The sequence below is a fragment of the Aptenodytes forsteri genome, unplaced genomic scaffold (genome assembly GCF_000699145.1).
Source record: "Aptenodytes forsteri isolate BGI_AS27 unplaced genomic scaffold, ASM69914v1 Scaffold374, whole genome shotgun sequence".
Classification (NCBI taxonomy): Eukaryota; Metazoa; Chordata; class Aves; order Sphenisciformes; family Spheniscidae; genus Aptenodytes; species Aptenodytes forsteri.
Window position 1 is genome coordinate 429,231 of NW_008795678.1, and position 16,069 is coordinate 445,299.

A 16,069-nucleotide genomic window follows, 5' to 3' on the forward strand; every position below is an offset into this window, starting at 1 on the left:
ACTTCACCAAGAATTGAGAATTCTACCATTTCATGGTCACTAAGCCCAAGACGGCCTCCGACCACCACATCTCCCACCAGTCCTTCTCTGTTAGTAAAGAGCAGGTCGAGCAAGGCACCTCCCCTGGTAGGCTCACTTACCAGCTGTGTCAGGAAGTTGTCTTCCATTACTCTCTGAGTTGGAAGGAAGAACAATCTAGGGTAACAGTAACTTCCTTCCATGGTCAGCATGCAGATAAGGAAGTAAATTAGATTATATGACCCACTGCCTTGAGTCTTACTGGAAAAGAGAACTGACTTTGGATTGCAAGACATTCATTATCAACAAAACTGCTCAATTCCAAAGGTCTGTTAACCCTATATTCACAAATAATAGAAAAATTTTGTAAAACACAATTCATCCCACTTAAAGAAACTGAAGACATCTCTGTGCACAGCCATGAAATCCAGCTCCATCTAGAAAGTCACCCCAGAAGGATTTGTTTGAATGATTTTAGACATTGCATGAGTGATTGGCTGTTTTTTGTTTGGGTTTTTTTTTTTCAGGAAGGTACAATCTGCTGCCATGAAGCTATTCGGGGGAAATCACTTTCTAAATGCAATGCAGTTACTCTAAAGGTGTGAATGAAGCTCTGATTACACTATTTTCTAAATCAAACCTTGCCAGCTGTGCTGTCCATGTCTTGCTTTTAGTTAACAATGAAGCAGCTATTCTTTAAAGGCTGCCAAGTATGCAGCACCAATTTGTGTGTTCCACATATGTGTTTCTATACATTCTGGATAGAATGATGCAGGAACTAGCTAGATGCAATGGTTCCATCTGCTGTCCTGATATGTTTTTATTTTCTTAATCATTCCATAGAAGGAGTTAATACATATCCAGAAATGAGCACTTGTTATTTTGAAAATGACCTGTTACTATCTTCAGGAGAAATCACTGTATCTCAGAATTATGACCCCAACGGCCTACTAGCACATACACAAATAGGAACAGAAACCAACTGACTGTACAACACAAAAGCATGCTCCTCATGTGGTTTGCCCATGGAGAAATCAAGGCTTCAGAGCACCTTAATTTTCCAAAAGGTATCCGAAGACAGCAAAAGCAATGAGCACAGTGACATCAGTAATCGGAGTTATTTTTTTACCGACACAGGAATCACTAGGTAAAATTATCTCCCCTATTTTGTGCAGGAAGTGAAAGCAAATGATTGTAACAGTTGCTTCTCACCCTAAAATCTAAGAATCTTTATTTTTCCATCAGACCCATCATGATGGTATTTAAACACTGTTGATGCATTTCCTGTTTGCTGTTGACCTAGCTACTTCCCATTTATACCGATTTGAGAGGTTTTTCAATAGTAAGAAACAGAGAAGATTTATTTGATGTTTTCAGAGACAACACAGGATTTCTCACCTTTCTAAGTGGGACTAAGCTGCAGGGGGGAGGCGGGGAGAAGAAAAAGAAAACATCATAGCTAGTGGAATTGCAAATTACAGCCAATTATAAAATGATTGATCTGCCTAAGCACCAACACATATCTTACAACTCATGCTGTTCTGTGATGGGGGTTTTGCTTCCCTATGTGTTTCAGGCTGGGAGAATTTGACTGAACTGTCAGAACTGACAGACTGAACAATTGAAAAAATTGTTCAGTAAAAATAATTCAAAGACTCATGAGGAGGAGCTCTCCCCATAGAAAAATCAATATAGAATTAATAGAAACAGCATATTAACTTGTTCTTCACTAAGCAAACAAAAACATTGTATACAAAAGTTGGTTTTCTCATGCATCCTCTACTTTTCTTTCCCCTTTTTTTAAACTAATCTTTGTTTCCCAGAAGGATTAACCAGAATCAAATTGACCTGCCTGAGACTAATCCATAACATACATCTACAAGGATTCTGTGCATTCCAAAAGAATGAATCTGAGCAGAGTTCATTTTGATGAACAAACCTCTGATTAAGCTGCAGGCCTTCAGCGGCTTCCCAGACTTGGCCTACTTTAACATATCCCCTCATTATAACCTGTCTCAGAAAGAGACTGACAGGATGATGCCAGTATATGCTCAGTGTATGATAGTTGCATTAGAGAGGGAGACGCAGGTTGGTGGGTGGAGATGTTGAAGAAAAAATGTTGAACTGAGGAAAACGCTTTTAAAACGAACTACTGCTCTTAGTGAAGTTACAGATGACTCTCAAGAGCAAGAAGAAGAGACACTGCAGAAGCAAAATGATGTTACGTTGTTCTTCATGTTGGAAATATTGAGGGTGGCACTGATGGCAATAGGATGAAGATCAGACCACGGATGATCCATTGGGACAGTTGGAAGGAAGTGCAAAGTCATAGAAACCAGTGAAACTGCTGGTTTGGTTAAACAGAAACATTAGATAAAGTGGAGCCTGTTCCAAATTACGTGAACAAATTAATGCCAAACTTCACTTTGGGCTGCTTGCACGCTCCCCAGATTCAGGCTACATCCCTTAAATTGTAAAATACTTGGTCATAAGTAAGCTGATCTTCACTTCTTTTTGACAATTTAGATGCCTTGGATTAAAACAGTTGAAAGCTGTAGGCCTTGTCGAATTAGCATGTATGGTATATAACCACATATACAGGGCACCAGTGTTTCAGAATTCACATCCATGCTGATGGAAAAGGGAAATTTTCTATTTCATAGGAGAGATTGCCATCAGATAAACTAAAAATAGGCGTAAATTTGCCTTATAGACTTCCTCCTACAGCCAGCTCTGTGGCTTATATCACTGCATTGTTAAGCTAAAAATGTATTTAATTCAGCAATTGCAGCTTTCCACAGATAGAAGTTAGGAGCCCTTTTCATTAGGAATAAACTGTGAAATACATCTGAAAGAACTAAACCCACTTATTTACAAACATAGCACTTTGCTCTTGAGTCATAATTTACAAGACCCCTAGCACGGTGGAAACCCAAGATAGGAAACTGTCAATCAATTTCAAACATCTTTGTATGTACAGAAGAAAAAAATGCCATCATGTTGAGCATTGGCATGTATCTGTGATATATAAAGCTAGTTTTCCTCCTTTTAATATGCCACTAGAATAATTTAGAAATGTTCCACAGCTTACTGGGAGGTAAAAACACTTCTTCCTTTTTGAAATTTTCAGCTGAGTGACCTAGGTGACTTTGTTACAAAACAGTGTATATAAACAAATCTGAAAGGGTTTTCATCCCCAGAATGTTGCTGTAGATAAGTTAAACCCTAAAAAAAAAAAGCAGTAAGTTTGGATACCACTTCATTTATGGCATCATGGACACTTCAATAATCATGCTTCAGCCTCTAGAGTTCAAACCATGCCTCTTGCCTAGATGACCCATGAGTTGCATTGAACCTGAAATGGTTTTAACTGTTTCTAGATGTCTTGCTATATAGAACATTATATGACTTTGTTTGCTGAGCTTGCTATCCAAAAAATACACAGCTGGATATCTGGGTTGTTCTCACATCTTTAGCTGAATGCCAAAAACATCCTTCAGGGAAAAAATGAGCAAGGTTTAAAACATACACGAAAGATAAAAAACAACCCAAAAGAAAGTCATGGAGAGCACCCAAGACTCTGAACATGAGGAAGTTTACATGACCTCTAACAAAATGTCCTCAGCTGGCAATGATCAGCCTTGACATTTTAAATGTCAGTCTCACTAAACGCCGACGCCATTCTCTCCATGACACCATTTAACACCACTGACTCCCTATGGTGCACCTCCCAGAGGCTTCCAACTCCACCGATTCAAGGAACTCAACTAAAGTCATCACAAGGTAAGCTGCCAACCCTTTGCACACCATCCTGACTTCCCAGTATTTCTACTGGGATTTCTACTGAAATTCTACTGAATTTTTTCAGATTTCCTCTTCCCCCAAGCTTCACATTCTAGTTTTCTCCCTCTCTTATTTTTCTCCCTTCCATAGTAAATGCTTCTACCTACACAGATCCACCTACTGATAAACACATCACTAGAAACACATCCATGAGTAACTTAACTGGAACAAACACAAATATACCAGATGCTTTTTAATCTAATGCTTGCTAATCTAAGCTTTATCTTTTATACAGCAGATCTGTATGAAGCTAAGTGAGCTAACTTTCAAAGCTCCCGGAAAAACTAAAGGCTTGTAGGAATGGAAAGAGAAACTTCTGTTATTTAGACCAGTCCTGATTTCATCTTCTAGACCTATTTGTCTTTCAGATGAGATCTGCCCATTTGAAATTTCAGTCCATTCTAGCTCTAACACCTTTCTTTCTTTCATAATACATTTGTTCTGCTACAATTTAGCAGTAGCCTGCACACCCAAAATAAACACTAAATTCTAATCTCGTCAGAGTGATGCCACCCACACCTTCAAGAGCATTTACACATCACATAAGAAACAAAAATCGCTGTACACAGCATGAGCCACTAAACTTCAGCCCTTTAAACTGTGTAGCGAACTGCCTCCAGGGAGCTTGCTAGTCCTACATCATACCTCCCATCCTTCAATGTGGGACTGCAACTGTTCAAGGGCTTCCAGTTTCTCCATCTGTCTCTTGGTCTCGTTGATATTTGTGCAGACTGTCTTCATTGCCTGCAATGCGTTCTGGACAGCTGGGTGATCAGGATGCTTAGAGGGAGTCCTCTTAGCCAATTCCTTAAAAAAAAAGAAAACATGCAATGTAAACTTAGAAGGGGCTCATGGAAAGGCACAAGCATTAATGTGCAATCCCACAGGAAAATGCCAGAACCACTGCAAAATTAAAGAGAAGTTGTGGGCATGTTACTGTAGATGTTGTTCTCTGTTCTGCATCTGTGCAAGGTTGCCATTTTATATGAATGCTGCTAAATAAATGAGGTAATCACTCATGTTAAATATGCCAAATTAAGAGAGCTCAAGCCAAATACGTTTTCCTGTGTCACATATGCTTGCTTCTAGTGTGAACCAAGGCCAAATAAATTAAAAGATTGCATAAAAAACACACTGTCCACTTCAAAGACATGCGATAAACTGTTGATCTAGCCATAGTCTAGATGCTATACCAGCCCCAGTGATGTGCATCCAGTATTTCAGTGATGCTGGATCAGGCCCCTTTGATCAGATAAAAATTCTGCCCGTAGCAGGTCTTATCAGGAACTACTAGAGCTATGGAAGTGGGGTTTTCCATGAACTATGGCCTTACAGGAATAACGCTAGGCTGTATACCCCATCCACAGTACTTACAGAAACGATCAGGTGTAGATTAATCCCAACCCACACGAAGCTTTGGGACCTAGGTTGTTTAGATCTATAACCAGCAGAAAAATGCAACCAAAGTGCAAATCAGATTTACCTAAGAGTGGAACTGCCCTCATGAGAAGCCTCTCTCTTTCCACTGACCAAAGAGGGACACCTCGGGTGTCTGTACTCAGGCGCTGGCAGGTGAGGCTGCAGGGGCCTCTGTGAGGAGAGGTGAGGGGCTGCCCCGTGTCGGTTCCAGCCGCCTCCGCAAGAGACCCGCAGCAGGACCTGGCTGAGCCCGGTGGTGCCTCTGTGAAAATGCATTTAAGAAAGGGCAAAATGCAGCAGGGCAGAAAGAAAAACATGTGAGAAGCAGCCCTATGCACACCAAGGCCTGAGAGGAAGGCGGGGAGGAGGTGCTCCAGGTGCCGGAGCAGAGATTTCCCTGCAGCCCCTGGAGAGACCAGGCTGGAGCAGGTATCTCCCTGCAGCCCATGGAGAGGACCATGACAGAGCAGATACCCACACTACAGCCTGTGGAGGATCCCACGCCGCAGCAGGTGGATATTCTCTGAAGGAACTGTGGCAGGTGGAGAGCCCGTGCAGGAGCAGGTTCTCCGGACAGGAACTGCAGCCCATAAAGGACCCACGCAGGACCAGGTTTATCCTGAAGAACAGCAGCCCCAGGAGAGTTCACACGGGAGCAGAGAAAAGTGTGTGGATGAAGGAGCAGCAGAGAGGAAGTGTTACATACTGACTGCAATCCCCCATTCCCCACACCCCTGCACCACTCAGGGCTGGGGGAAAGTAGAGGGGTTGGGAATGCAAGAGTGAAGTTAAACCTGGGGAAAACAGTGGGAGCTGGGGGGAAGGTGTTTTTGTTTCTCACCATCCAAATATATTTTAATTGGCAATAAATCAAGTCGAATCTGTTTTGCCTGTGATGGTAATTAGTAAGTGATCCCCCTGTCTTTATCTTGATCCACAAGCATTTTTTCATCTTCTTTTCTCCCCCACCCTGTCAAATAGTAAGAGTGAGAGAGTGGCTGGGCGGGCAATCAGCAGCCAGCCAAGATCAACCCACTACATGTAGATAAGCACCTATAGCTCTGTGTGTGATGAGTCTGTGTGTCCAGAAATCGCAGGGAAATGCACTAGCCACAGCTGTCCCATGTTTTTATGTGTCAGGAAGTATAATAATAATTTTATGAAGGAAGAAATTCATTTACAGAAGAGTAATGGCAAGTTACTTGCAAGAGTTCTGCAAGTCATTTGCAGAACCAAGACTTCCTGGCACTCGGTTCAGTGTTTTAACCTCCAAGACAGGCCCATGGCAAGTGGAGAGGGCTTCCCAAAAGGCAAAGGGGGAAAAAGTGCTGGAGTGGGAAAGAGAGAGGTCAAGAGAGCAGCAGGAGTTTAGCAGGGACTCTTCCCCAGATTACATTTAAGAGGTTGGGGCACATGTTTTGACTGGAGAGATTAACATAGAGATGAACAACGTGTCTGCTCTGAAGGAGTTCCTAAGAGACTCTGCTTCACTTGATTCAATGTACAACAGCCCAGTTAAACACTGCCCACTGAAAAACAGCAGTGGGAAAACTTGGGACCTGACAATATTAACCAGTTTGGCAAAAGGGGTAACCACTGTCAACTCACAATTAATCATTTTTTAGACCAACGGTATTTTATAGTCAGCCACAATTGGATAAAAATACATTAAAGAAACCTTAACTAAGGCTGGTAATTTCATCTTGATACATAATATGGTGTTTAAGACCCACATTTTTAGATTGCCTGGAATATTTAACTTTCTCACTATGTTCTGTTTTGCCTCAACATGTTCTTTGGTTGTTTTAAAGTCCTGTGTCTAAATGGCAAACTGCTGCTGAATTGCATCATTTTGCACAAGACACAAGAATGAGTTTGAATATAGCCAGAGAGCCTCCACAGCACTGTGGTCTGAACATAGCTAAATTGTTTCAATCCATAGTTCCCACAGCTAAGGGCAAAGACAGCCCGTTACAGTTGTTGTTCATCCAAAATAAGTGACTGCAATCCCCAAATGCCTGTCAGGGGCTCCAACTGGGCTTAATCTGTGGTTTGATTTGTCTTTTGCTTCTCTACATCAGCATGTTAACCTAAGCAAGTGTCTCTTCACCACACAAAATTTTGCCATATTGGCATTAATTTAAAGATCTTTGTGCCGTGCTGTCTTGCTTGGCCCACTGACATACTCTGATTTCTGGTATAATCCTGAGTATTACTGGGGCTTGCCTTGCCTGAATTGGTCATACAAGCTGTAATATGAACACTGGTCCTAAACTGACTTATGTCCACACACAACCTCTAGATCAAATTAACTGGTACTTTTAGGCTCAAGTTACATGGCCTGTCAGAGAGTGGAAGGATGTGGGCTGAAGTTCAAGTTCTGCTGAAGCTTGCATTCACTTATAGTAACTATAATAGCTGCTAATCCAACCATTTTGTTAATCCAGACACTCTGAGCTGCTAAATCAAGGAACTTTCTCTGTCCTAGTGTTGATTCATAGATCTGCTCTACAGCATTCTTTAGACAGAAGTCACCATTAGCATGTGAAAGGTTTGTGCATTCCTAGCTGTACTTTTCTACTAGCAGGAATAACTGTAGAATAAATAATTAGACTGTGAGGTGCTCGGATACCAGCAGAACTGGAAGGCATATTTGAAAGGAGGAAGCTAGAGTTAAAAGTAGTACAGATTTGTTTCTGCCTTTGCACAGACCCTCTCAGTGCTTCCTCTCTGCTTCCTCACGCTGGTTGGAACAAGACTTAATTCACTAGCCCTAGTAAACTATCTTGAGACCCAGTGTTACAGACGTGCAAAGTATTTTAATTATTTATTTATTAACTTCTCGGTTTGCAGAATCTTTTAAAGTGAAATCTGCAACTTGAGAATAAACTGCTTGGCCACTGAGAATCCTTTAAGTAATGCAAGAGATAGGTCTCATGAGAATCAAAATATGGCAATGGGAGGTGCTCTCATTCTCACATAGACAGATCCTGGAGACAGAAAAGCCCAAATGAATGGACAGGAATGTTGGATATTTGTCCAATGAAATATATACCTATTCAGTTCTTTGCATACATTTGGTATTTTGAGAATTTACTTGTAGCTACAATTTCTCTTTTCAGAAAATTGTAAATGGAAATCGACAATGGCTTTTGTCAGATGGGTGACAGAGGAGATGGGTAATATGCTGACAGCTGGGAATCCCATTAAGAGAGAGGAGTTAATGATCTTAAATTCTTGGATGATTTACAGAGTGAGTAACACATGCACAGGAAAAAGAGGCTGGCTGCTACAAATGTCAGTTGATATCACAAATGAAATTCCCTATGGAAGTTTTTACCCCACTTTTGCTGAAGATAAGGCCAAGGAAAGTAAGTGTTCAAAAAGAAAAGGCAGGAGAGAGGTGTTGCACCTTGGTGAAACTAGCCTCTGCCCCATGCTTCCAAAACAGAGTGCAGAATTTTTGCTACATGACTCTCATTAAAAAAATCAGTATAAGTTCTGCAGCTCAAGTGTCACTCACACTGCTTTGGAAACAGATATGTATACACTAGCACTGTCTAAACATCCCTTTCTGAAATATCACCAAGACACAGAGAAAGAACTCTTCATTCACAGCAGGCCTCCGCTGCAATAAACACTGCATCTTCCCCACTCCTGCTAGCTGCCTGCAGTTCTGCCCAAGGAGCAAGAGAGGAGGCTGGAAAAGGCAGGGCGGGTGCTGGTTGTGGCAGTCAGTTGCCTCAGCAGCATAGACAGAGAACTTGTCCCACCACTGCCTAGTTTAAGCCATCTGAGGAAGAGCCATGCTGCTCTGACACTGCCATTCCCGAAAAGAGCAGAGCCCAGCACTTCTGAAATACAGTCAGTGAGCTCTGGGTGCTTATTTATTTTAGTGACAGATTTATGATGTGTAAACTCTGAGAGCATTTGACAACATTTTGAAAGGCAGCTGAGAGACTGACCAGATGGCAAACCTTGGGTATGACTGTCTTGTCCTCCATAAAGCTCATATATATTGTTGTCTGGAATTACTATCTTATGTATTGCAACTTGTGCACTAACAGGGCCAGGAAATGAGGTTGCTGCCACTCACAGAAAACTATTCCTTGCAAAGAGTTTCTTAAACTAATTCATAAAACACATCTACTTTCTAGCTACAGACTTGTTAATCCTTCAGACTAACCAGCAGTGGAGAACAGAAAAGCTGGTATTTTTCACAGCCTCTATCATCTTCACCATTATCCTCTGACTTTTCTCTCTTCTTTTTTTTGGGGGGAGAGGGGAAAGTTGCAAAGGTATCCTGTAACATAAGCTGGGGAAAAAAAAAAAATCTCTGTTCTTTAAAGAACTAAGACAGAAATGGGAACCGCGTCCTCTGGGCACAGAATTTTCCTTTTATTTCACTCCTCTCTCATAGCTGCAAAGATTGAGGTGGTGCCACTCATATAACACCTACACACAGAACACAACTCATTTTACAAAGGGAGTAACAGAGCACTCCAAGACATCTACAGCCAGCTGTAGTGTCCTCCTGAACAGCATACGGAAAGGAAGGATAGCACATCTACATCCGATCTACTCAGAAATGCCAGTTTTTGATTATGCAATGGAGTAAAAGGATTTCCAACTTAAGTATTTCAATCTCAGATGCAGCTTTAAATAGCTTAAGTCTAAAAGAGTTCTAAACATGATAGAATCTAAATATAAGAACTAAATCACATAAGTAAGACATATCAGCTGCTCATACATTTGTCTATTCACTAATTGTGCTTAATCCCCCAAAAAACGACCAAACAAACAAAAAAACCTATGAGGAGAGAACTCAGCAAAAAGAACATTACACAGGAAGATGCAAAGAGGTGGCAGGAGGGATGACGAGCGAACAATGCAGGCAGGCAGAGGAAACTAGAGGGTTTTTTAAAGGTAAACACAATTTTAATATTTCCTAGAAAAAAGGATGTTATTCTGCTTAACTGATCTTTTTTAAAAAAAGTCTCTGTCATCCTTCCCCATGTCCTCCCTTGCCACACAAAAATGATTGTTTGTGTACTTAAAACTGACAACTGAACACATGTTTTGCAGCTGAAATTTACAAGTGTCTATATTTTAAAAATTCCTTCCTCCTATCTTTATACTCTTGAGGACACTCAGACATGACTTACCATGGATTTTGCGCAATGAATGTTAACATTGTGCATTGACTGGTGCAAATCATTGCTCGCCAGGCTGGCTCGCTTTGCACTACAAACCAGTGCATGCATAAAATACGGTTTCAGAGATACATCCGTTGGTTACTTACTGAACGTCTCAGGATTACAGAGATAACAAAGACAACATATTTCTTTGCTTATCAGTTCAAAAAGTTGTGTTAATAAACAGTTCAGCTTCAAAATGTGTTTTTTTTTTAAAAAAAACAACTTACTGTGAATATAAACGTATACAGGAGTTTTACATTTGTATTTTACAGTTTTTAATATTTGCTTGTATTAAAATTTATTTTCCACTTAAACTAACCAGAAAATAAATGTTATACCAGGCTCTATCTGTGTACCTGCCAAGCAGGTTTTTTTATTCTGTATATTTTTAAAATTTCTAATTTATGTCAGTGTTTCTACAGGGTGAAGACTAGACAAGCAATGATAAATCAGTAAAACTGATTATATTCAAGTGGAAGACAATTTATAAATTGGCAGTGTTCCTTACAACTCTGTAGAGTGTATATATAAATCTTAATGTTGTGTTACATAGAGTTGGATTTCAACCAGGCAATGTCATGAATCTAAAAGCAGCACCACTTTTCTTGAGGGAAAAAAAGGAAGAAAAAAAAAAAAGACAAAAAAACAAACTCCCAAAGATTAAATATATTCAATTATGGCAAATTAGAAGGTTCTGTTCCTTAACCAGCTCTAAGAATAATGGAGAGGGAGAAGAGGGGAGACAGTGAGTTAACCTTTCTTCATCCTGTTCTGTATCCACACCACTGGCTTCCCATCTTTCCCTTTCAAAGTCCAGGCACTGCATTTATTAAGGCCTGCGTGTTCCCCACTGTTGGGTTCTCCCTTTCAAGAGGATTCTGAATCTGGTCACTCAGCTTTTTGCATCCAGGTCTTTCTTTCCCTCCTAGGACCAATGAGTCTTCCACCACATGAAGCAATACATAATTACTGCCCTAAATCGTCCATGGAACTGTGTACATTATGAGATATTTTTTAAAGGATCAGAGGTGGAATGTGCATTTCTGGCTGGAGTCTAAGCAATTCCTTAAGAGAATAGGCATCAAACAAGAAACAACCTCTGTGACATGCAGTGGGCTATCAGGAGCCTGTAGGGGTGTGGCTATCATGTGCTGCACATTCTTGTGTGTTGGGAGGAAGGAGGCAGAAAGGACTGCTCCTAATCCCCACCCCCAATGGTGTGATTAACTCATGATCACCACTCCCCAGGGTTTTCTTCTTGCTGACATAAATGCTCTTTATTAAGGGAAAAAGGCTATTTTTGTTCAGAGAAAGGCTATTTTTGTTCAGAGATTGGTTTACACAACAGCTGCTTCTACTCTTAAGTAGTATAGTTCACACTAATTAATACAGAGTCATGCAACTATTATTGGTGAGACAGAGCTGCCTTAACCTAAAACATTCTGTTAGAAATACTTATTTGGCAAGCTTTCCAGTGTACATACACGCACTGGAGTTTTAAGTCACTCACACAGTATATGCTCTCAAGGTCTGTGCATCTGTTTGCCTTTGCTTCTTTTCTTCTTACCAAAGCATAATGCCCATCACAGCAAGCACAGTTTTGTTTCGTTCGAGCCTGGTCCAAAGCCCCTTTCTCACTTTTAAGGAAATTTTATAATGAAGGTCATCGCCAACAAATATTCAGAACTCCTACATCCCCAAACAGACGTCAAATCATTTGCTGAACTTTAACAGCAAGAAAAAGAAGTGGAAGTCACATTAGGAAGGTTTTGCACTGGGGATAAAACTAATCTACTGACCAACAAATACTGTGCTATTTTTCTTGCATGCTGTCTGAGGCAGACAAAAACTGTATTAGTGACAAAAACATTGATATCATTATTGCTCTATTTGCACAGAGATTATGAAACACCATGGCTAGGTTTGAGTCTCACCCTTCAAAACATATATAAGGCTTGCAAATTAGACAGACTTCCAAACAAAAACCCAACCAAAAAAACCTGTTTACAGTCAGCCACTCCAAAGCTGCAATGTTTGGTTCACAAAAAATGGAAACTACAAATAAAATTTAAATTTATCAATCACCATTATTTGAATCATTGTTCTGTTTCCATCATTTGTCAGTTCAAAAAAACAAATAGTTTCATCAGAGGATGAGAAAACATAAGATCACCAATTGCAGAATGCCATAATTTATATTGGAAATTCTTGGTAATATACGCTTAAGGTGTATCTGCACTTGGAGATATTCCAGCATATTATTCCTAATTAAGTAACCCAAATTAACTCCATGCTAGATGCTATTTTCTGAAGAAAAATACTCATGTATGGTATTATATAAAAAATAGTTATAGTATTTTAAACATGTGCCTTACCCTTACCCTACTATTTAGGTTGACTTTCAAACACAGACAAGTCTGAATTACTGCGTTCATACTATCTTTATCAAACCTAACTACTTAGCTATACTAAATACTTATGCTGTAATAAGGTCTTTTCAAAGTTATCAGAAAATCTGGATGTTCACAAACTCTTGCTAAAAACAAAGTAAAAGAGGAAAGTAGGATAGCTCTGGTCTATGACTTTTCTAATCAGCTGGAATACAATAGTATCTGTTTGCCCTGGGAATTAGATAAAATAAGATCCAATCCCCATGAATACAAAACAGCTATTTCAGGAGCAATAACTGCAGTTCAGTAGCAAAGGGAGAGCAAATACTTAATTTGAGGGTTGTGTTATTTTTAAATCTACCTTTTTTTTTGCTTGCTTGGAGAGTTGCATTTTCCTGGTCAGCACTAACAGAATCAGCCCGCCCTTAGCTGTTCTCATGTCTGAAACATTTGTGTCCACTCTGGTAATTTTGTCCTAGCAAGTATCATACAAGTCTTGAATGGGATACAACTTATCTGCTATGAATTCACTACCTTTGAGAACCAGCATCAACTACATTTTCTAATGATCACAGACGTTTTCTGAGCTGAACAACCCCTAGTAATGGCATAATCTCACTAACTGAGGCAGATTTGTTTCCTAACCGAAACAAAACTCCCCTCAGCTTTTTCTTAAAACTTTTATTTCCTGTCCAGGAAATTTCAAGTAGTGAACAGTGGGTGATTTATACCAGCCTGTACACAAAAAGAAATCCATAGAAAAATGGAATGCAGCATCAGGAGATGCCTCGTCACAGCTCCCCCTTCGCTCCCTTCATGGCTATTTGCTCGACAAGTACGCATAGGTCTGGGTGAACCACACCAGAGCCAAACACCAGAGTCCTCATCCCAGAAGGCAGGCACAGTGTTGACATCAGAGAACAAATTTATCTTTATTCTACCCCACTGTGACTTGAAGGCAAGAAACACTGTTTCAGTCTTAGCCTTGCTGGTCTTGGTTTTGGCTTTCAAAGAAGGGAGGTTTGTGCCAGCAGGCCTTTTGACATATACAACTGTGCACGTGTGAGAAAGTGGAAACCACCAGTTTATTTTCCACAGGCCAATATTTGATCCCCAGAGCACAATTACTTCAGTTGCCATTGAACTTGAAAAGGTTTGAATTATGGTTTAGAAATACTTGTTTTGTTCTAATCTTTTGTTTACCACCCCCTTGCAAAACAAATTCTTAAAGAAAAGCAAGATAAACCAGTCCATTCATAGCTCTTCCAATCCCTGATACAGAACCCCATACTTTCCAAAAGACCTGCCCTAGGATGGTACAGAGGAATGGGAAAATTTAAGCTGAAGAATACCAAAATGTGATGACGCTACTACTTTGTAATCAAAGATGTGCATTTCTTTTAGGTGTGTTTCTGTAGCCAGCATCGTCATGGCATTTGAGTAAAAGCCCTGAGATTTCAGGAAAATTTTGTAGTATTGGCAGGTTCTGCCATTTTAATATTTTGAAGAGCTTTTGAAACAGAACAGAGATTTTAATTTGCAAGTCAAGCTTCTGTCAGTAGATAGAGTCTACAGATTATCCAAACTGATAGAAATCTACCACTCATAATCATGTTTTCCAAAAAGCTTAGAAATTAAGCAAGTCTGATTAGCAATGGGTGATTCAGCAACCAAGTCATACTAAAAAGAAAGAGAAGAGGTACTGAGGTACAGAAGAAATGTAGGGAGTTCCCTAAGACAGCCATGCACATGGCTTAGAGCTGGGATCCCCAAACTGTGCTCCAGAGATGACTGGTGGTCCACATATTGAGTGGTCAGATCCGATACATGAAACCACACTGACTTCAGAGCTACTTCAAGCTTATCAAGGACACAGAGCAAAATATGAGAAATACAGAGTGCTAACACAGTGATCTTTTCATCCAAAAAGTTTGGAAAATACTGGGATAAAACTGGTTAAAGATCACTTTTAGATAAGCATAGCAAGGATACACCAGATATTGACCACTCTGGCTGGATTAAGATGTTTCCAGCATGGAATAAATAGATGAAGGAATCTGGTCTTCAGGCTCTGTACCCATTAATGACTCCCTTCATACAAAGGGTAACCATGAAAAGAAATCTGCAGGAGATTAACACTTCACCTTTTAGTAACAGCACAAATATAGAGATCAGTTCAAAAGTAAGAACCCAGCCACTATTTCCTCTGGTTGAAGTTTCTTGGAAAATAGAAAAGGAATCTCTGTAAGGAAGCAAAACAATCTCTGATTTTCAGTCTTGAACACACAGCTAGATAGCAATCATACAACACACCACAGAGTGAAAACAAGAAAACATAAACACTATCAAAATACTTGGTCAGGAATGCACATTTTAACATCCCCACATCCCCTGGTCTGTTTACCATATCAGATGCCATAGGAATTCCCTTTCTGTGCACATCAGTGTTGCTCACAGTTATCATGCAGATCCACAGACTGAATAGACACCAAATTCTCACAGTGGACTTAAACTGAGGCATCATCAGGTTTTCAATTATCTCTACACAACCAGTCCTCTCCGAAGATAAATCAGAGCTGGAGCCATTTACATCCTTTCCTGATCTAGGCATCCTTGCCCTGGCTTAACTATTATTAATACTGTGGAAGAAACGTTTGTAGCCGTCTCACACACTAGCTTCTCCTGCTATCTGCCTAAATTGCGTGTGCTTTTGTTTGTTCAAACTGTAAGTGGAGTCATGGATAGATTGACTGGACTGATAAACTGGCTGTATACACATAAATCCCAGTAGCTAGGTCCATAAGGAACGGTGCACAAATGTCTGCTGTAAGATGAGTTTGTGCACAGCTGCATAGGCAACAGAATGATTCCACCTGTAGGAAAGCCATATTTCAAAACTTCAGCTCTGAAAGCTCCAATTGGATAGAAAGAAATAATTTAAACATTTATCACATGAAACAAACAATTTTAAATGGGACAATAGAGCAGTATTGAGCTAACCAGCTTGTACCTGTGAAAAACCTTTGAGCTGGTTTTGGCTGGGACAGAGTTAATTTTCTTCACAGTAGCTAGTATGGGGCTGTGTTTTGGATTTGTGCTGGAAACAGTGTTGACAACACAGGGATGTTTTTCTTATTGCTGAGCAGTGCTTACACACAGTCAAGGCCTTTTCTGCTCCTCACCCCACCCCACCAGCGAGCA

The 16,069-nt window shown here is 40.2% G+C and overlaps 1 protein-coding gene across 1 annotated transcript in view; it reads right to left on the reverse strand.

Annotated features, from left to right (window-relative positions):
- The window catches only part of PREX1 (phosphatidylinositol-3,4,5-trisphosphate dependent Rac exchange factor 1), a gene marked incomplete at its 5' end in the record, with an annotated part of 112,475 nt that overhangs the window by 75,576 nt on the left and 20,830 nt on the right, over positions 1–16,069 (reverse strand). Inside the window, 1 exon segment of the mRNA XM_019472963.1 lies at positions 4,507–4,668. Coding sequence (XP_019328508.1) covers positions 4,507–4,668 — 162 coding nt within the window.